The sequence below is a fragment of the Corapipo altera genome, unplaced genomic scaffold, assembly GCF_003945725.1.
Source record: "Corapipo altera isolate COAL_440 unplaced genomic scaffold, ASM394572v1 61411, whole genome shotgun sequence".
Classification (NCBI taxonomy): domain Eukaryota; kingdom Metazoa; phylum Chordata; class Aves; order Passeriformes; family Pipridae; genus Corapipo; species Corapipo altera.
Window position 1 is genome coordinate 29,080,695 of NW_020884875.1, and position 22,756 is coordinate 29,103,450.

Sequence of the window (22,756 nt, forward strand, 5' to 3'; positions counted from 1 at the left end):
CGGACTGCAATCACCAGCCTCGACTGGAGTGCAACCAGCAGTCTCACCGACAGGTTTTCCCTCTCCTTTTACTTTTTGGACTCAGGGGGACCACGTGGGGCTCAGCACGGGCAGGGGAGGCCCAATGAACACCACTCTGTTCATGCCCCAGGATGGGGTGCCGGGTCATACATCTGGGTTTTGTGGGTTAAAACCAATTGTTTGTCTGTGTAGTTGTATTTATTGTATTATTTTTATTAAATTGTTATTCTGACTTATAATCTCTTTTGAGTTAGGTTCATTTCCCCTGCTGGTTTACCTTTAAACCAGCACACTACCTGTTAGAAGATGCTGAGGAGCAGTGCAGTCATCAGTGCCTATAAAAAGACCTGGAACTTGTGCCTAAATACCATGCTCTGTTTATTTTCTAGAACATTGACGGCATTTGGCATTTTGATTACAGAATTTTTTTTTTTTTTTTTTTTGAACACAGGACCTTGGTGATGGTTATCTTAGTAAAACACATTTCCAAGTAAGAAATAGACACATCCCACAAGATCTCAAGGAGAAAACCAATGATAACATTGAACAAATGTTACTTGCACATGTTGAAGTAAGTACAGATTTTAGATTTATATGTTTATAAAATAAATAATGAAATTTAAAAAGTACTATGCTAGTGAGTCCTTCCAAAAAGACTTCAAATCTTAAGTTACAGTGTTTTTAAATTAGTTTTCATACAGCTGTAGGATACTAATTAGTACAACTTATTCAGATGTTTTTGTGTATGTAGAAAAAGCTTAAGCATCAAGATTTAGTTATCTTAGAGGTAAAAATTAAAAAGATAATGAAAATAGAATTCATTTGAAGTGCTATTTCCTGCATATATATGTTGTGTATAAAACTTTTATATTCAGTGTATAGTTGTCTACTGTGGAACTAACTTAAAATATTGAGCAATTGTTTGAAACTGGTGGTGGCAGGAAATAAAACAGATTTAGTGTTCTTGAAGGAGAATAAACTTCTTTCTTCCAGAAAATTAAAACTGTTCATTAAACTCTGGTCGGACTGATCTGAATAATTATTTGCTTGTTTGATTCTGCATTAAACCTCTAGGTTATTGACTAATCAGGATATAAATGATAGAAACTCCCTCTCTTGTTATGGTTTGTTACCATTAATATGAAAATAAATCTTGGATTATAATTGACTGAAAACAATGTATTCTATATATTATAAACTGTTGAATAGATGGATGTGGTGTACTTTCCAGTTACCTTTTTCTGCAGTTCCTTTTCTCTTTTCATCAGCACTCTGATTTCTTTTTTTTTTCCTACAGAGACTGGTACATTTCAGGCATTTCTGGTCTGAAATGAGTGTTCTTTTGGCCTGGTTTCTGAAGGAAACGGCACTTAAAACAATCATGCTGTCTGTTAGTCTTGATGTAGTTGTTTCTGCCGATTTTTGAGCTCACTCACAGGTTTCAGTTTGTACTGTAAAGAGGGGGACATGTGTAAGTCATCTAACGGACAGCTGAAGCATTTTTAAGTTTTCCTTTAATTCAAATTCTAGTATTTCTTAAAAAGAAGGCTGATGTCAATGCTTCAGAGGTTGTTACTTAATTGTCACTAACAACAGTGTTTGTATACTTCAGTCCTGACTTGTAAGAACAGATTACTCTTTGTATTCAAAATTGCTTTTGATGATTGTGACTTTTTTTTTTTTTTATAATCAATCAGGTCTTCATTACAGAGTGCATTTTAAAAGAACATGCTGTAAAAAGCTGTTGAGTCCTTCTTCTGGAAAAGAAGGTGTCAGCTATAGAAAATGTCATAACACAAAAAAGACTTCAGAGCCTGTTAAATACTGAAATGGAGTCTTAAATATACTGAAATATAATACTAAACGATACACTGAAATAAGATTCCAGACCCAACTCTGTGATTTATCAAGATCTTGATATTAATAATTACCTCTTGAAATATTTTGAAAGATTTCTCTGTTTTGAACCATGGTAATCTGTGGGGTGGAAGGGCCCTCTTTGAGAACGAGCCTTTGTACTTGTCATGTAGCAGCTCTAAAGATGAAGAGTGAAGCAGGAGAAAGGTCTTAGAAAATTGTGAAGGTTGTAAGACCATAAGAAAAAAAAATTAGTTTCTTTTCCAAAACATTCACTGCCCTATATAGATGATGTCATTTGCATATTCTTCACTGAGCTGAGGGGTAAGTGGACTGTTAAAGCTATTTAATCTATCAAATGGGAAAATCACACCAATAAGTTGGAAAATGAAATTTGCTATGTATACATAAAGTATACATAGTATAAAGTTTTCTGTGTGTTTAAGAAGAAAGATGGAAATGGTGACTGTAGAGGGGATAAATAATTTTCTCAAGCACAGTACTTCCTATGTAAGATGCATGTTCTTTTTCACAGCTCTTGAATGCTTGAGTCCTGTTCCACTATAACATTCTGTTATTTAAATAGGCTTTTTTTCTTTTTAATGCATGTTGCATCCATAAATAACATGGTATTATGGAATTACTGCAATTTATTTGATTGAATTATTGAAATGATGTTCTGATGACTAGCCAAAGTTGTGGTCATGATAGAAATTGGAAAAGTTTCCTCTGGTTATGTAAGTTCAGTATTTAGCTTTTTCTTTTTTTCCTCAGAAAATTCATACATCTTATTGTTACATATTTGAAGCTTAAAGAGTATCTAGATAAGAATTTTAATTTATTTTGGAAAAAAACATGGCCATTTTCTGATGTTTGCGTGTTTCACAATTTTCAGTTCTAGAATTACTGTTAAGATCTTGATTTTTCTATATTGTAGCTCTGTTGTTTGTGTCTTACTGGAATACTTCCATCTGTCTAATCTGATCTCCTCCAAGGTGTGGTAGTGGATATGATGTATAGTTTTAGGTAACATAATTAGGTAGAAACAGTAAGAAAGAAAAAACAAGGAAATGAAGATCTGAGTAATCAATATCCATTGTTAGAAACAACCAGTGTTGACAAAAATCCGAGGAAAAAAATGTACTGTGGTATATGACATAGAGACCACAAGACTTTCCTCTCCTGATCCTGGGAATCCAGTTCAGAGGTTACCAATAGAATGTTAGTTTTGGCAGATCAGGGGAAAATCAGAGGACAGATTTTTGAAGTTGGGTGGAATTTTGGGAAAGTTATCCACAGTGAGGATTTAACTCCTGTGTAAATAATTGAATCCAAGACACCTCAGGGCGGAGGTGGTGTAGAATAAATCATTGAGTGTGTCCTGTCATAGTGAGGAGTAAGTTAAGATGTTGAAACTGCAGAGAGGCAAAATTATTATTGTTCTGTTCATTTTTCATCTGTGAAGAGATACTGAAACCTAATGATACAATACATAAAATACACAGAACAGCTGAAGTAGCTTTATTTGAATAGAAATTCCATTATAAGTTATCACAAGATCAAAAATGTGCTAATCTTTTGGGATCTACAGGAACCCTGATCAAATTATTTGAAAAGTTTATTTCAACTCATTGATCAGTGTGGACAGTTAGCATTTCCAAGTTTCCATGTCATTCTCTGGTATCTAAAGGTCTGGAGACTTCCTGGTGAAGGAGTGATGAATAACTCTGTGTTTTCCACAGAGCAGTCTGTATTGTGTGCTTGGTTCCATTGACACAAGTTATGTTTTCATTTGAAAACCAAGAATAAAATTCTATGTGGGTTTCTTTCTGCTTATTTTAGATATCTGTGATATAGAGCTTGTCACTTAAAACTTTGTTTCAGCCTGAGGAGATAAAAAAGCATTTTTGGATATAAATCAGTCGACCTATTTTAGGTGTCTTCTGTTGGAGAAGATGAGTGTCTATTTTCCTTTGGGGATGATCAAGGGGAGCTGGGTAGTTAACCAGAGCGTAAATGCTTGCATTTTGTCATGTGAGCCTCATACAACAAAATGTGGATCTCAGCTGAGTAAAAGCAGTGGTAATTTTTGCTGGTGACTTCATGGAGGCTGAGATTTCGCTTTGATGGTGAAGGTTATACTTAGTTGAGGATTGTATTTTGTAAAGTAGCAGCTCAAAAACAGTTTAAGGAAGTTTGTCTTTTTATACTTGGCAGTCACTGAGCTGTCAAGCTGGTTATCTAACCAGGTGCCTGGGGATCCTGTCTTAGGCAGACCCTTCCTTTCCATTTCCTTTCCATCTTCCTAGAAACAAACTGAGACTGTTCCTCTGGAACACCATTCTCTGCTTTTTTGTGGGTTTAGTTAAGTCAAGATATTTATTTTAACGTCCCGATTTGTAAACAGAAACTAGTAATGATATATGACTGATGATAAACGAACTTTAGACCAAGTTGGTGGATGTTCTTCTGACCACTAAGATCAGTCCCTTGAATACGAGCTGAAGAGTCATAAACCTTTTAGAGTCTCTTCCAATAGAATAAAAATAGCCTGAGATGCAAAGTGAGGGACAGACACAAAGACACAGTACCATTTGAAGATTTTTAAGTTGCCATTTTGTCCTGGTTAAATTTTTATTGAATCAGTTGTTGTCTTTCTGAGCTGTCCTGACTTTGTGCCAGAGGAGTGTCATCTGTACTTTTCCACAGGCAGCATAAATCTTGTGTAACCACCATACACAACCATCTTCAGTATGTATTCTTTTCTTGATCCAAATCAAATCTGTCCTGCCAGGGGATCTGTCAGGGTCTGTATTAGTGAGCAGGGGATTGTGTCATCTTCTATAGCAAGGACAGAACAGTTATATATACTATTGTGTGAGTTGCTGATAAGGTGACAAATAATGTGCAAAATTCAAAACGAGAATAGTCCTCCTGCCTCAGAGAGCTTAAAGAGTAAATTGGGAAAGTCTGGATTCGCTTTATGCATTCTTTTTGTTTGTTGTTCAAATAGCCCAAGGGAAGCAATAACTTGGAGTAATAATTCTCAGTGTGTGGTTTGTCTTAGCTCTTCTGGGTATTGCAGAAGAAGTGAGTCAGCGTGGAACCATTCCTGGAGCTGGAGCCATTGCCACTTTATGAAGGAGTGGGCAGGCTGGGAATGTTGAAGGTCTGTTGATACCTCGTGTTGCCTTTGGAACATGAGCACTGAACCCCAACGAACACGTTGATGAAGTTATGTATTTGCTAAACTTGGGCTCCAATGTTGCTGGAAGATATTCATTAGAGTTGGTGAAGATCTGCTCTATGGGGAATGTGGGAACAAGTCTGACATCTTCCTTAAGCTTCATAGTACTATGGTTTGCTGTTCAGCTGTGCTTTTCAGTTCGTAACAACTAGAAAATTAAAATTCTTAGCAATTATTAATCATTTTTTTCTCTAAACAAGTTCAGTATTTTTAAAATTAAGAACTACTCCCTTTTTTTTTTTGTGCAAAAGTAAATAAGATGAACTCAGTGTAAACATTTGCAAAACCATGGTATTTATTGGATGGTTAAAATATGTGAAGTGAAAACCCAGCAAACAGTGCTTAAAGAGAAAAATGTTTAATAGAATCCAGCACTTGCTGCAGGAAATAATGAAAGGACCTTAGTAAAGAGGGAGAAAATCAAGTATTATGTACTTACCTAAAACATCAGTTTGTAGTGAATGACCCAAACTTAAGAGCAGTGGACTTGCTCATGTACCAGAAACCTTTTCAAATGCCACGTCACAGACAGTAAACCCATATTTTTGATGTAAAAGATAAACCACTTATTCTAAGGAGATCTAATTTGTGTTGCAAAATGCAGCGAAGGTCCGTGTGATTTTGCTTGAAAATGTATTAATCTTAAAATGGAATTAGGCTAATTCCATTTTCATATTAATACATTTAAACCATAAGAAAATATTCTGTTGTGGGCTTTATTAACTGTTTTCTACATGAAAAGGCTTGGCAAAATAGTGACATTGTTTGGAAAATCAAAGCTGGAGGAAACTTTGCCATAGACATTACACCCCTTCCTGAAACTGGAGAAACCTAGGAAAGGAAGAGTGCTGTGGTGACAGAAAATGTGTGAATCTCAGACCTGTCCTGCTTTTAGGCTCCCGTGTGATGGGATGCCTCAGTCTTCACAGAAAAGGACAAGTATTTCTCTCTCATAAAGTTCGGAGACATGGGGAGTTTTTGTCTCCCATACACAGATCTTTGTGGATCATTTTCTGCGTGTCACTCTGGAATCCTGACAAACCTTGTTAGCAGTAGTTACATTTAGTTTCCAACAGCTTTGATGACATACTATTGGCTTGGCTGTCGTTGTGGGTGGTGGGACCCTAATCGGAATTCTCTATCTTGCACATTCTTTGATTGCTGTTCTGTTTTACCCCCTAATAAGTTTTTGCAAACCTTAGGAATGATATCAAAGCAAGTATATAAATTAATTATGAAGCTTTTGGGAGAGCTGAAGGAGCACATTGTAGGGCCTCCAAAAGTGATTTCTTTTTCATTTAGATGTTAGTGATTTCAACTGTTTATCTACTATCTTGGTATTCAGAGCTGTCGCTTGATATTAGCAAAAAAATGCTACATCAGACACAGGAAAAGATGCTCTAATTCAGGTTTGGTAACTGAACGTGACAGTTTAGTTGGAGTTGCAGTGGTTGAAGGCATGACGTAATCCCAGCAGAATGTCTTTCTTCTGCAGTAAATAAACCTTTATTTCCTGTGGAGCACACACTGAGGCTGTGGGAAGGGAAGATGGTTTTCCCAGAATCTGAACTTTGGGATGCTGGTAATACTAGTGACAAAATTATTTATAAGCTTATCCATTTGACTTGGTGATTCTGTGTTATAGATAATAAAAAGAAGTATTGTTGGAGTTTTTTTCCGTTTAGTCCATTTTCTTCATGGCATCAAGAAAGTTGTTTTGGGAAATCTGCATGGATAGGTTTAGTGCATCTAGACAAGACCAAAATCAGACTGAAGTATTTAAACTTTTCTAATTCTTGAAGTTAAAATTTAATTAAATAATTCAAGTGTGATTTAATTCCATAAATGTACATTCTGTCTTTTTTGTATGTGTGCCTTTTTAATACATTGTCATTATTATGAGATTGTAAAAAATAACTTTAAAAAATTGTGCCAGAGTAGACTTCAACAGCAGCTGTCTTTACCCAGTAAATTATGTTGATTTACCTCAAAACTGTGTGTGATAGCATGTAAAGCAGCAGTATCAGAGATATATAGGCCACACAATCACCTGCCCAGGCTGTGTGCTTCCCTTCTCAAGTTTCTGAGGTAATGTGCTTTTTTACAAGTCTTGGTACTCTTTTATCAAATGTTTTGATGCTTGGCGTGCCTTAATACCTGGGCAAAACATCTAGAGATCCCAGCCTCCACAGTTTTATTAGTGGAAGGGCTTACAAGAAATTAAATCTGCTTTTCTGTTTTCAATTTAAAAATATTACTGCTGTGGTCCTAATAAGAAAGACAGTTATAAAAAAAGACTTTTTTTGTTTGTTGTATTTTTCACTCCCTCCTCCCCCCTTTTTTTTTCTCCTCCAAAAAATGTTCAAATGAGCTGCCATGAGTAGAAGAGATACTGAAGTGATGGCCAAACCAACAGGGCTTATGTTGGCATGTGTGCCCACACCATATAATAAATATTGTATTATTTATATCTTGAAACTAATGGGTGTTGTAACAGTATCAATGTGGCATTTCCTAAGTGGTGCTGTGTGCCTGAGGATAATGGGAATGAAGGGTCTGGGTGGATCTAAATTCCCTAAATTGCATGCATTTTAATATTCAAATGAACACTTCAGAATTGAGTAGAACATGATACCTATTGGTGGTAGTTGTTCAGAGCTGTTTAATCACTGAGATATATAAACTGCAGTTTCCTTTGTGTTAAAGAATTATTGACAAACACTACAGTGTCATGTTTCTTGTTTGTGAGCTAGTGTCGGAAGCATTTGAAAAATACAGTTTTGGAAAAAAAAATCACAATCTGATCAATTATATTTTTAATAAACTTTTAATATACTTTTAATGATGAACTTCAAAATACTTCACGTTTCCAGTCTTGCGCACATACCTACCTTTGTTTGTTTTAATTTAAATTGTACTGGATCAGTATGATGCTTTAATTTTCTGGGGACAATGCCGATCTATATTGGAGCAATACTTTTATTTTGGCCAAATGCCTGTGTTTGTAGCAGTGTCATATGATTATCTCCTAGTATGTTTGAATTGTTCTCCTGCAGCACACAGGTCATGTTGACTTGGGGTGGATACTGCAGATTTAGGACCTCCAAGTGGCTTTTTGAGAAACAGGCAAAATGTCTAGACTTCTGTATGTTGCTGCTTTGTGGAAAACTCATGGTTATTGTACTTTTAGCTGTGAAGTCTGTGAGTTTTGTTTCCTTCCCAAGACCATCTCACCCTCATTGTCTCTGACTTCTCAAGATACACGAAAAAAGCCTTTTCTCTCCTTTGTCACAAACAATGGTTATGATTTTCTGCTCTGGAAAAAGATGCAGTTTCATACTTTCCTCCCCTTCCTCCCTGCATGCTAAGGTTTTCTATACCATAAATCTTATGTGTTATCCTTATTAATAAAAAGCAGCCACTGCTGGATTTTTCATTACTATGATTTATTTATAAAATAGAATAAAATTATATTAATATTTTTATTAATATTGTAAATATAGTGATTTAGCTTCTTCTTGAGGTCAGAATGGGGCACTCCTCAAGAACAATGTAATCAGTGTATGATTTTGAGGTCAAGTCCTTTCTAGATATAACTAAGTAACATTGAAGTTCATTGAGATTTAGGAACTCGTGGTGCAGGAAAATACTTGTAGAGTTATAAAATATTTTGTTGTGAAAATAACTTGCCTTTCCCCACATAGACCAGTGCACAATGAGGAGACACTGCTTTCTTCCCTTGTAGGAGTCAAGACTTTACTAAAACTACTTTAAAAACGTAGCTGTATATGAAATAAGTCTTTTTCATACTGCACTGATATTCAGCACTATGTTGCTGATGCAGTGTTAAAATTTGGTAGTAATGTGATTATGAACACCCCAATTTCAAAATTATCATTTTAGTTTACAGCAGAAATGAATTTGGTTCTTTGAATTTATATGAAATACAGAATGAGCATATGAAATACTGAATGAGCAACACCATAGATCTTTAATAAGTGGCACTTTTAATTCAGCTTGTTAATGTTGTGCAATCTCTTTGCCCTGGTTTGCCAGGGACTAGTTCAGACAGCACTTAGACATGCCACTGACATTTTAAATGAGACATACACTTGTGCTGTGTACAAGATACTGGGAGCACATCCTAAGCAAAGGGGACAGTTGTTTAAATGTTTGGGAATGGGAAACACACACCTCTTGGCATAAATGGCTGTCTGTGACTGGGAGTATTTCGCTTATTGGTTGGCTTTCTCATGATGGTCTGTGGTGGTAGCAATGAAAATGAGTAGTTTGAATTGACTCAAGCATCTTTTCCCACTGCTTTGCTCTGAATTGTGGAGGATGACGTAAAGTCATAGACTAAATAAGATTTAAGTTTGCTTTCTGAAGAGGAAAACAATAAAGTGTAAGAACTCCTTGGGACCATGAGACAGACATTTTTCTGGGATAAATGATCAACTGAGATATGCAGAAAGGCAGACCTGTCTAGTAGGGAAGAGAGAAAGGCTTGTAAGAGACAAAAAACTTGAGCTGTAGGTCATAATTTACAACATAAGCTTTGTGTCCATCTAGGGATTTTTGTAATACAATCATTAGTGTTCCATCTGTATTTTGTGTTTTTCCCTATTTGGTAGCTTGCCAGTGAAATTTCTTTCCCAGACAGCTGAACCTAGCTTGCAGACTGACAGGGCACAAGAAAAACACCTTCAAAGGAAAGCACATTATAAAGCTTTCAGAAATCACCAGAAAGCGTTAACGGCTCTGTTGGCTGTTACACAATGGGATGCAGGAATTGCAATAATGTTCTTCTTCCATCTGGTGCCTGCAAACTTGCTGTTTTTGGAGTCATTCATTGCTGTGGCAAACTGTTCACTTATTCATTCTTGTGTAGTTGCCCATTATTCTTTGGAAAAGACTTGGGTTGAAAACAGCTCTGTTCTTTGTTACAGAAGTGCTCAGTGTCAAACATATTACAAGAAGATGTCAGTCCAAATGCAAATATCATCAAATTTCAAAGCCTCTCTGCATGTTGTGTATATTTGGAATGTACTGTGAAGGTGTAGTCCCAGGAGCGAGGATCTTGACTGACAATACTTAAAGGAAAATCATGTGACATCTGTGCCAAAATGTCTATCTTAGGCTGAAGTTTCAATTTCCGTTTTAAATTCCCTGGCTTGTGTTAGCTAACATCTCAGCCTTAGTTTTCCTACTTTTCTTAGAATCTCTGTAGTTATTTTCTTTGTTGCATCTGGACTGGTTAATTTTCAGGACTGTGAGAAAGCCACTGACTTGAAGGTGTCACTCTGGGAGGGAAGAATGGTTTAATGAACGAAAGCAAGTGAAGACACAGGCAGGACACTTATTTCTTATTGACAGAACATGAGATAAAGGAGTTGATATATAACTTCTGGGCGCAAACCAATTAAAAATGTCCAACTCTTGATCCTCCTTGAACATCTGAAATAATATTGTTCATGCAGCAAGAGTCTTTAGTGATGTGTTTGTAGCAAGACAAGTTAGCCAAGTTAGCCATCGCCTAAGATATATTCTGTTGTCCCAGAATTTATATTAATCTTTTCAGTCCAGCAGTAGTGAGCAGGAAAATTAACTTACTAATAGTTTCCCTGAAAGTATTACAGGAATTCCCAGCATTCTGCCCATTTCAGTTGAATGTCATATAACCGTATGAGTTTATGTAAATCTTGTGTTGCTTTCAGAAAGTGTGAGGAACAGGGAGGTGAGTTGAGATGGCTTTGGAAATGTTAATTTTGGCGATATGGAAACTTTAAGTGCTATAGTATGTGACTTTGTCTTTTCCACCTTTTTTCTTGAAGGATTTGGTGCTCCCTGTAGCAATGTGGCTGTGGTAGTTGTTCATGGGATCTGTCACTGTGTGTTCCATGCCTGTGTGCTGCAGGTGCAGTGACTGAAATACCAACCACCAAGTCTCTTATTAAGAGGTTTCAGTATCAAGGGCTTTTAGCATGAAAGCTTAGCTCATATAGGCAGATATATGGGAAAGCCAGTGCTTGTGTCTGTTTTTTGCCTCATTTCCTTTAAATGCTTTAGAGATCACTTAAGAGACTGTCTGTCACCACAGTTTACTCTTGAAATTGTTTGCCATATTTTTTGTGCTTTTGAGTAAATAAAGATCTAGTCTGTTTGAGTGTAGGCAGCAGCTATGGTCCAGATACGTTCTGGATAGATGGTCATGGAGACCTGAGAAACCAGTTATTTCTTCACCAGACAAGCTAAAACTTCAGCCCTGAATCTGAACTAATGAATCTGAATTAAGTGTGTGGCTTAAGCAAACCAAGTGCTGTCTTCCAGCTTCTTAGTGCTTCAGCTTGTGAAATCTTTGTTTTTCCTCCTATATGCTCAGCCAAATCCACATTTTGGGATGTTGGCATGTTATCCTGATCATTTTAGAAGTGAGGTGTGTCAGAAGAATTAAACATTGGTATGTGGGCCATACAATTTTTAGTATTTCCTGGAGTTGTGACAGGGTCTAAACTGACCTGATACTTGGCAGTGGTGGATCCTTGGGCTCTTTAGCAGAAGCTTCTGAGTACAAGATGCTTTGGAAAATCAGGCCACATGGGCACTGAAATAGGAAGATGCTAATGTGAATGAGAGTCTCTGATTTTGAGGGTTTTGTCCAAGATTTAGAAGCTCAGGAAAAGTTAATTGTCTTGAGAAGTTACATGGGTTTGCAAGAACGAATACAAGAGCAGAAAAAAGCTTCCCATATGTAATCCTTAACCTCAGATAGGATGAATGGAATATATTTAAATATCTCCTTTGTAGGCCTTTTGTGTTTCAGCCGTGTCACAGCATGTGCTCTAATGTGTGTTTAATGTATGTTTAAGTAGTCCAGTGATTAAGATATAGAAATGCAGATAACAAAAAGTTGAAGAGATCATTGAATCAAAATTTTGATACCATGGTCTGGTATTAACTGGAAATATTTAGCTTAAAAAAAAAAATTACAATTGCATCCAATTAAATACAATCCAATTAAATAGTAGACACTCTCATGAGTTTCTAACTTTTTAAATATTTCTACTTGCTGTCTGTTAATGTTAGATCTTATTTTCCTGTTCCTCATTTCCCCCCCCCACATTTTAGAAGGATAGAAACTCATTTGCCATTTAACATCAAAGACGTAAGTTTTGTGTAAACCATAACTGTGCAAATTCGAATTCTAAGAAAAATGTTAAACATGGGAAAGATGAGTCTGGAAAAGGTCTGCTATACCAGGAGTTAGCAAGGTATAATACTCTCCTTTAGGTTATGTTAGAAAACCTGTTTTGATCTGTTTTCCTGTGATGTGTGTTTGTCTCTGCCCTTGCCCCTGCTCAGAAATTCTTCCATCAGTGCAGTGATCATAATCACATTGGAGCAAGGCAGAGGTTTTTAGAAATAATTAAGCTCCTAAGTGGAATTAAATGGCTGAGTGGAGGAGAGGCCATGAAAGTTCTCTGCCTGAGGTAACTTTGTGTGTGCCAGAGAATGCACATGAGAAAGGTGTCTCAGCTGAAGGAAAAGCCCTTCCTTGGACCTCACACTCAGTTGGCCACAAGATGCAAATCTGAAGGTAAGAAAAATCATCCAGACAAAACATTTCAAAGTAATTCCAGGTAATTCTGGGTGTACAATATTTAACAAGCAACTTGATGAGCAATCTCAAAATGTTTTGTCATATGAATTTGATGCAATACGAAAAAATAAATATGAATTGATTAAAGAACTATGCCTGCATAAATTAAAGTTTTTTGCTATTGGTGGTTTTTTTCTCTCTGTCCTCAAGTACCTGTGCTTTGGGAACACAGAGAGTGCATTTGATTAAATGTGGGTAAAGGCACTCTTGTATTCCTGGCAGAATATACAAAGTATATGGATATTAAGATTTTACATTCTTTGGTGAAGCCCATTATACCTTTAGCTTATACAGAATCTGTCCCTGTGAATAGCAGATTTGAATGTCTGTGAACAGTAAGAATACCTAGCAAGGTGTTTTTTCACCACTGTTAACTACATCTGTGGTATTATGCTTTTTTTACTGCTCCAGGTTTTTCACCTCTTCTGCCAACATTACTGATTTTCTTTGTCTCTGCATGAAAAGACCATTCTGCTACCACAGGGGAGTCTCATTACAGAATTGTTTTTCAAACTCATCTCTAGAAATACTTCCAAAAGTAACTAGGCTTTAATGTCCTTTTTTTTTTTTTTTGTCTTCTTTCTGAAAACTGCTGAGATAATACTAAGACACAAATATTGGAAAAATAGAATAATAACATGCAAGGGGTGATTACTGATGTCTTTCAGTTAATGTACTTCATTATCTTCAAATGAAATCCCTGTTGTAATCTGGTACGCCTGATTATCTGGAAGGTGTCCTCAAACTATTTTATTTACCTGGTATTATCAAATTTTGTACATTGATATTTTAAACTATTTCTGAGAATTCACTTTTACCTGCTGTTTTTCAAAGGCAGCCCTTGATCACAGGTCTCCTCACTGTGTGTAAACACCTGTTGTAGGTGTTCCAGTGCCTCTTTTTTCAGTCAGATCTGGGAATCTAGCTGTGATGAGTTGTTCCCTTGTATGTGTGAAGTCCTTCATAAAGGACAGCACACTTCAAAGATGTAAATAATATGTAATTAAAAAACATAATCAGTTTTCTTTAGTGATTGAAGAACATTTAATAGCTGTGCATGAGTAATACAACAAAGTGCTTAAGCAAATCAAATCAAAATCAAGTGCCTTGAAATTTTTTAAATAGTAATTATTAAGAACTGAACACTTGACACTTGGAGCTGAACTTATTAATAATATGTCGTCATACATAGATAAATAGAAAGAAGTGTGAAGAGTAGGAGGGAAGTGACTGATGCAACACTTTTGTAAGGAAAGGGGTGAGCCCATTCTAGTAATTTAGAGCCTTTTTTAAGTGTAGTTTCAGAATGACAGAAGTGAGATTACAAATAGTTTCATTTTCAGCATCAAAAAAACCATAAATGGTGGGTTTTCCTTGCCTTTTTTTTCCCCCGTCCAATTTTTTCTCTCAAATCTTCCCCTACCAATATTGAAGAACAGGTATTAAAAAATTTCTTATCTCTGACTGTAGAATAGGTACAATTATATTCAGCTGGTGCTGGAATAAAATATTTATTCTTAAATAATAAGAATACAGAAAACCTCTTCAACACATTTCTCAAAAAATAGGTTAGGAAAAATATTTGTAGTGGAACTAGAAATCAGTTCTGGAGGATTCATGACTTTCTAGGTTAAAAGAACAGTTGAAACAAAGTTTTGAGTGTGACACTAATAGGATTTGAAGCAGACTTGTAGAATTATTTTCCCCCACTAGTCTGTTGCAAGTGGCTTGTTGATAACTATGGCATTACTAAATTTAATTACTATTCTGATATTATTTCTAAAATGGTAAGAGTCTTTTGTGTGTAACAACTGATGGCTTTGTGTCAGCAATCATGTTTCTTAATGAGCGAAACCTGAAACTCCTTCAAATTTGGTTTTAGCACGTAGTAAGAATTACAGAATAGCTGGTCTTAGAAAAGAGGCTTGAGTGGATGAATCAATAATTGATTCTATGTAAAACAAATAGATGAAGAACTCAAGTGTTTATTTTTCTTGATTTCTAAAGGGCAAATACTACTTTCTGAAAGATATTTAATAGTTTTGACTGAAGCATGCTTTGACTTCTTTCAATAGAATGTGCTGGATAGTCTGAAAAGCAGCCATTGTAGCAAATCATTAGGAAAATAAAGTAATACCTAGGGATGGGGGAAAAGTATAGCTTAGGCTTTTCAAATACAAAGATTTCCAAAAAGACAACCTGCTTTATATCTTGAAAATAGGTCTGAAAAGATGCTGAGACAAATGTCAAAAGGTTCTTTAACCCTGCATATAAAAATATTAAAGGAAGAGAAACAAGCCCAGGGAAAAGATTGCAGACAAAACTGTATTTTATTCTCTTTATAAGGTAAATGGAAATAAATTCCTATTTTCAGTAAGGGTAATTTCAGAGAAGGAGGATGGCTAATGAGAATGGAGGTGTACATAGGCAGTAATTGCTTTGATCAAGGGGGAAACAAAATTTGAGAGGAGATCGTGAAATAGAACATAGGAGAGAACTTCTACCCTAGAATTTATGTCAGGTATCAGAAAACTGTTGGGTTTTTTTTTTTTTTTTTTTTTTTATTTCAAAAGGCAAAAAGCTATAGGTGTTTTAGCATGGCATTAGTGTTATTCAAGCTTTTGAAGAAATTCTTAAAGAATAGATAAGTAAAAGGTTGAAAATGGAAATAGGATGGAATTTGAGATGATGTTACAGGAGGTAGGGGAAGTATTGAACCATTACCTATCATTTGGCAAATTAACTGATTTACTGGAGGAAGAAAATTCAGTGCTTCTGGTCCATATAGAATTTAATAAAACTTATTTAACAATAGCTCATAGGAAAACAAAGCTATGTGATAATACCACAAAAATTCAGCGTTGGAAGTGACTGAGGAGGAGAAATAAATGGATGTTTTAGTTAATGGTAGCATTACTGTGAAGGTTTAGGTTCTATCTGGGTGTTGCTCTCAGCTGAAAGTGATATTATACAATAAGGATGTTGAGGACTCACCTGTTGTGCTGTATGTTTAATTTCAATTACTCCTACTCAAAAAAAAAGAATTAAAAAAAAATAGTAGATTTTTTATGGTGATTGGGAAAAGCCTGTCTTAGGGGAAAGGACCATAAGAATTCATCTTGATTAGCCTAGAACAAAAAAGAAATCCTGAAAGGAAATATGATTTATCTCTGTTAATACATTTTGGGGGAAGAAGGTTTGAAATGCCAGGCAATGGAAAAAAAAGCTACTTAAACTGAACTAAAATGTTGGCACTAGAATTTACAGCTATAAACTGACCTTGGATGAACCTACACTAGAACCACTAGAAGTGAGATATTGAAATAGCTTTCCAAAAGGAGCAACAGTATCCTGAAGTCAGTGAATTTGCAAATAAAACCATATAAATTTAGTAAAAAGCATTATATGATGTTTGATACCTGTGGTAATGAGATACTGAACTTAGTAACCCAGAAGGTCCCTTTGCTTCCTATTTCGTAGGTCACTGTTCATTTTGTGTTATCCATGACTCTAGTGAAAGAAGTGTGTTTAGGGTTAATGCCTTTGTTTACAAGTAAAATAATATTTTGCAAGCTGCTTGGAGGGCAAGGAAATTGGAGTGGAGTTTGCTCAAGAATGAATATTTTCCTTTGTGAAACAGGACGCTCATCCTTATCTATCTCTGTGAGAGGGATTTTCATTTCTGGTCCAGATAAGGGGTCCTGAAAGTCTGGGATCTGATTTTGAGAATGTGTGATCCCCAAAATATCTCAGGTTTTATTCTTTTAAAACCTGTCTCCCAGGTTCTGTTTTCATTTGAATTTTGCTGGAATTTTTTCCTTCATGTCCTGATGGCTTAAAGGGAGGATGCTACGAGGTTAGTTACTTATTTCACCTTTATATAGCCAAGGGTTACTTGAAGCAGAGAAACACTCTGGTGGTTGAAAATGCCATTTTTAATGACACACAATTCTAGATTATTCATAGCTTTAGATTTTTACCTTTTCCTGGTAATCTTGTTTCCAGCTTTGTTACCAAGAGCACAATATTTTCCTTTCCTGGGCAAAGTGTGTTTTCATTTGTAAGTCAGTCTGGTGTTACAAATGAGCAGAACTGACAGACAGACTTCTCCAAGGAAGATGTGTTTTAGGGAAGCAGCAGGGATGTAGAACCTGAGAGAAGGGTGGGATTTCCTGAAGCTCTACAGGAGTCCTGCCAACTGGAGGGGTCCCTGTGCACCTGGTGTCAGCTGCTGACTGATAGGAAAACACTCTTGCAGCATCTCTACAGTCACTGTCTTAGTTCAAGTTTATACTGGGGGGAAAAGAAAAACTAATCCTAATGATAGAATTATAGTTTTATATGAGAAAATCTAATATTAAAATGCTCTTTTTTAGGTTAATTTTATCTGAGTAACTCAGTTCCCAATTGTGATTGGCAATCAGTAGCAATAATATGAACACTGTCATGTTTCTTCATGGAAGTGACAAGGCTCAGAGCAGATAGTATAATTGTTTGCTTTTGTGCACAGGTAAATACGTGATTGCACTGGTTTTTTTCTAAAGAACAAGTTCATGGGGGCTGAAGAAATTACTGTGTGAAGCATCAGAGACAAGGATCTGTATAAGAGTAGGGAAGTGTGAATATAAAACAGAATGGGCATTGAAAAAGTCACACTAAAGATTTACAACTCAACAGAGTCAAACCTTGTACCTTAAAACCGAAATAAAATCTCCAATAACTTTTTTACCTTCCCAAATGCCTTTTCATGTTTTCATGAAGCTTATCTCCTCACTATTTTCTTTCTATTTTTGGTTAGCAAAGCTACATGTTTATTTCTAACATCTGATTTTTTTCTTTGCACATTCCAAATTTAGCCTAGTTCTATGTATGCTACTCAATCTCTGCAGTATCAATGATTCCTTCAATGCCTGTGTGATTAAGAGATAAACCAGGAAAAGTTAGTTATTTTCAGAGCACCTAATGTCAAAGTGATGAAAACCACAGAAATTCTATAGAATCAGGGTAGAATGTAACAAAGCAAGTACACTGTAGCTGGTCAGTCTGGTTTGGAAAGCTGATTCCAGCCCCATTTTACACACACATACATAATTTTAAGGAAATATATGTATTTTTAGTTTTTCTAACTACAAAATTCACTTTTCTTTTTTCTTTCCCATGTTCATCTTTCCTCCAAAGACTATATAAAGGATTGGTATTTTGTACTGCAGAGGAACATGTGGGAAAAGAATATGTTCAGATATGTTTTAAGTATGCTTTCAGCACCTACTTCTGTGATTAATGCTTATTTGAATAGAAGACAAATTTGTGAAAGTGTTAACCCTACCAGTTAAATTTTATTTTATTTATTTATTTTATTTATTATTTAAATTTTATTTTCAAGTTAAAGATATAAACAAATCTTGCATCTACTGTTGCTTCTCTGGCATCAAGTTCTGTTATCTGGATTTATGCTGGAAGTTACTTAGTGGCATGATAAGATTACTTTTACAGACGGAGTCTTATTGTTTTCTGTGGTTATATCCAATAAAAGTCTTGCACCATCTGAAGAAATTCACAGATTTTGACGTTGCCAGTTTCAAGTATTATTGCATTTTATTTCTCAAGGTTGCTGAAAATGAAATTTAATTCTTGCTGACGTAGAGGCATTCCAGCTTTTGAAAGAATACTGTCTAATAGCTCACAGAACTATTTGGCAGTGATTTTGTTTTTAAACTTAGGTATTTAGAACAGAGAGTTATTATTCTTTGAAAAGTTATTTGTTAGATTGTTTCAAAGTGTAGTTTTTGCTCTTGGTAAAGCTGTGAAGATCCCAGGGTGTATTATAAGGTTTTCTGAAACATGGTTATGTTAATGTTGTCCTGTGATTAAAGATTTTTCTGACCTGTGATGAGCATCTGAGTGTGGTTTTTACCGTTTTCAATTTTAGAAATAAACATTTACTGAAAGGACTTACCTTGGTATTTTACCACTGAAGAGTTGCAACCTGATAATATTTGATCTTCATTTTGGAATGTTTGAGTTTGAAAACAAAGATATCTAAAATATGAGTTGTGTGCTTTACTGCCATTCCTTGTTTTGAACAGAACTAGTTTTGAAGTTATGTGGCTGAAATAGTGTGCTGTAAGGCTGCTAATTGTTGTTTTGAATGCTTGGAAATACTCAGCATTTTGGCAGTAGGAATCAGAATAACTAAATTTTACTCTGTTGTGAATTGTCTTTTTAAGTTCGATCATGGCTCTTCACTTTCCTGTCTCAGTTTTCACAGAGTAGCTCATCTTTGTAGGGGGTAGGAGTAAACAAAACAAAATGTAAAAGTAATCTTGATGCAGAATATGCAGCTAACTCTGTAATGTCACTTTGTATTGCGAAACCTTCTGAAAATACTTAATAAAACCACTAAGGCAAGAACTTTACATTGAATTAATTACATTTATGTTGCATTGTCATGTTTACTTTCCTTTCAACTAGTCCCATGTTGAAATAGAAAAACAAATAGATCTATTTAGGATCTTGCCTTTCCCTGTTGTATCTTGGTCATCTTGAGCTTGTTGCTAAAAATTTTGCCCAATTCTTTCTAAGGGTGGAACTGTAGAATAAACAAACATGGTGCAGCTTAAAAAAAAAATCGTAAAAGCAAAGACTGTGAGGGTTAAAAACCTCAGGACAGAGCTGTTCGATTTTTTGTGTTACAAATGATCAACCTGTACTTGAAAGTTAGAACAGGCTTTATTTTGCAACACAACAATATATAAGCGTTAGTCCGGTGGTCTACGTTCCTTTTCCATCTTAAAATTGGGCAACAATAAAACCAATAAAAATGGGTAACTTAATTTTACATGTTTTATTCTGTCAATAATGAATTGATTTTCTTTGACTATTAACTGGCTTTCTTTTTCTTTTTTTTTTTTTTTTTTCCAGAGTTATAATTGCAGTAATTTTAAAAACTTTTATTTTACTTAGTGCTGTATGGATATTGTGGTAGCAGTGAAGGTGTTAAGAAAATTTCTTCTACAAAGTCAGATTTTCTTCAGGAATTTAGTTTTCTGATTAGACAAATTAAGTAGTTAATCTAGGATCAGTTTAATCCTACTGAAAATGTGGCAACATCTAAAACTTTTCTGAATTTTTTTTATTTTTTTTTTTTAGCGACAGGTCAGTAATGGGCTGCATTGCCCAGCAGAGCTGTGTTTTTTAGATCTTTGCCCACTACTGCTCTGTGCCCTAATGCTCACTGCCAGGATTATCTGAATGTCCTGCTGATTCTGAGTGAATCTACATGGCACACTTTAATTTGGAAATTCTGACATTTTCTATTTTCATATTTACCATCTCAAAACAGAGGGTTTCTGTCGTGTGAAAAGTGCTCATATTGAACTTCTGTGTTGATGACAGAAAAAGGGCAAATGTTAAAATACCAGATTTTCACGTGGAATGGAAATGGCAGTATTTGGTCAAATCTCAGCATTTCAAGCTCTCTTTCCTGTGTGTAAATTGTGGCTGAGGCAATGAGGTCTGTGAAGTGTGGGGGGATCCCTGATGGCAGCAGGAGAATGAGGGGCATTTATCTTGTGCTTTGCTGGGACTGTTGATACTTGTGTGACAGGCAGGGAGAGCAGAGCTGAGATCAGCTGTGGGCAATCCTGGTGTGTTATAAACCCCATTTTCTGTCACGGTTTCCATCTCCCGCTCTATTGACTGTGCTTTCCAGCTTTGTGCCATCAGCAAAATTGGTCAACAATCACTTGCTTTTGTGTTGAGGTTGTTAAGGAATATTGCAACTAAGATTACTGTACAGTCCAGTTTTGGAGGCCCTTCACCAGTCGACTGTCTCCTGGTCAATTATTCTCCTTTCAGCACATCCCATTATTCTCTCCCCTTTACCACTTCCTTATGCGTTACATTTTGAACACAACCCCCGTCTTCTCCAGTTTAAAGAACCACTTCCCATTTGGCCCACTATCAAACATTTTGCTGCATTCAGCCAGACTGAATCTCCTGCATTTCCTTTTCCACTAATTTAATTATCTTATCAGGACAGGATATCAGATTTGTTTGTCTTTCTCATTCTTTGACAAACCAATGTTAAGTATTAATCCAGTTTCTGCATAGCTCTGTATATTATATTATTCTTTCCTTAAAAAATGGTTCTAGTCCCTCTTGCCATTTTTAAGTGTAAATCCAGCTTGAATTCTGGCAGTTCTTACTTTCTCCTTCAAACGTAGCTTTTTTTGCTTGCCATACCTCTTTTCTGTTCTCTGTAGGGTTTTTTTGCATGCTCTTGGTATCCTTTGTGATGTGATGATTCACTCAGAACTGTAGCTTTATCCTACCTTTTTTTTTTCCTAGTGGTTCAGAATGTAAATTGTAAGCAGTGTTAGTATCTCTGATTTAAATAAATTAAGGCCTTTTCCAAATTCTAGTACTTAACCATTTTATTTTTTCTGCCTTAACTCATTATCTCCCTTAATTTCTCAAATATTTTAATTTTTAAGCATACGTTTAGAAAGGCTTATCGTGGACAGTTTCTCTCGACTGATACTCAGAAAAGGAGTGACCCATGAAATACTGTTCTATGATCACCTGATGTTGCAGGACAGGACACGTTTCCCTGTCCATCATACAAACACCTGTTGTAAAATACGAAACTCCACTTCTCTAACTTGTAAAATTCCTGACTGATCTTAGAAAGCAGAGCACACTCTGATTTTCTGTCCCAGGCATTAAAATTTCAGTGATCTCTACCAGTCTGAGATTTCTCACCTGATTTGGTGGCTTGCAGTTTGTTCTTTTTGAGAGCTCAAGCAAGACCCAGCAGTTAAATAAGCTTAATATCATGTATGCACCTATCTGTGTGTATTTGTACTTGTATGTAACTGAAATCTTTGAATCTGATTTATTTTACACAAGCAGCTATCCTGTAATTATCTTAAAACTTCATTAATCCACATAAAAATATTTTTATTTGTTTATTTTTATTTGTTAATTCAGAAATAATTCAAGTGTTGCATCTAAGAAAAAATGAGTCTTGCCAATATTAGAAACATGGTTTCCTGCGGTTATTTTTTTTTTAAATTTTATTTATAATATACTATTTCTTCACCTGTGCTTTTTTCTCTGTTTGGGGAACAAGCAAATCTCTCCCAACACTTTTCTCCTGATTTCTTGTTTTAAGCCACTAACTGTACTAGAGATGACTGTAAACATGTAAACATGAGGCCAGTTTTGTTTGAATGCCTATCAACAATGAAACATCCTGGTTAATGGCTGGGCTTGATGGTCTTAAAGGTCTTTTCCAACCTAAAGGATTCTATGATTTCACAAAATCCAAAGTGGAGTCCTCTGGGAAAGAAGTCTGCTGTAAAAAAAAAAAATTCCACATATTTACACTCATGGTGTGCATAGGGATGCAAATGTTTGTGGAAATATGCACACTGAAGTAAAATTAAAAAAAAATTGCCTTTTTTCTGTAAACTGGACAGAGTCCTCTAGAATTCAGCATATGAAAGACCTTGATACTTGGGAATTGCTTCCTGCAGCCATAAGTTCAGGATCTGCTCATGTGTTACTTCCAGACTCGACAAAGTAACAAGCTCAGAGTTCTTCCTTTACCTGAAACACTGTGGAACAGGGGAACTTGACAGTACTGTTTGAAATATCATATAGACACCAGACCTTCACTCTGAAATTATTCCTTCAGGGATTGCAGTTGAGTTGCAGAAACCTATAAAGCAGAGTTAAGAAAAAAATCAATTAAATTGTGTGTTTGATTTTGGTGCACACTACCATTCATAGTCTCTGCCTTATGAATAAAGTTGTCGTATAAGATGGTAAAAATATATTAATGTATTTTTAGTTACTTTTTCTCCCCCAGCTTCCTTTGTTTTGCACAGGGCTGAAGTTCAATATTTAGGAAACCATGGTCTTGGTCGCCTCTAGATTGATTCCTTTACATAACCAGAGACAATTTA

The 22,756-nt window shown here is 35.7% G+C and overlaps 1 protein-coding gene across 6 annotated transcripts in view; it reads left to right on the plus strand.

Annotated features, from left to right (window-relative positions):
- ATG10 (autophagy related 10) overlaps positions 1-22,756 on the plus strand; it is a 62,078-nt gene that overhangs the window by 7,905 nt on the left and 31,417 nt on the right. For all 6 annotated transcript variants that reach the window (XR_003526250.1, XR_003526249.1, XR_003526248.1 and 3 more), the window contains exon 3: positions 473-592. Coding sequence is in view for 1 of the 6 variants with exons in the window: in XM_027634743.1 (XP_027490544.1) it covers positions 473-592 (120 nt within the window). In the remaining 5 variants the exon portion in view is untranslated. The remainder of the gene's footprint in view (positions 1-472; positions 593-22,756) is intronic.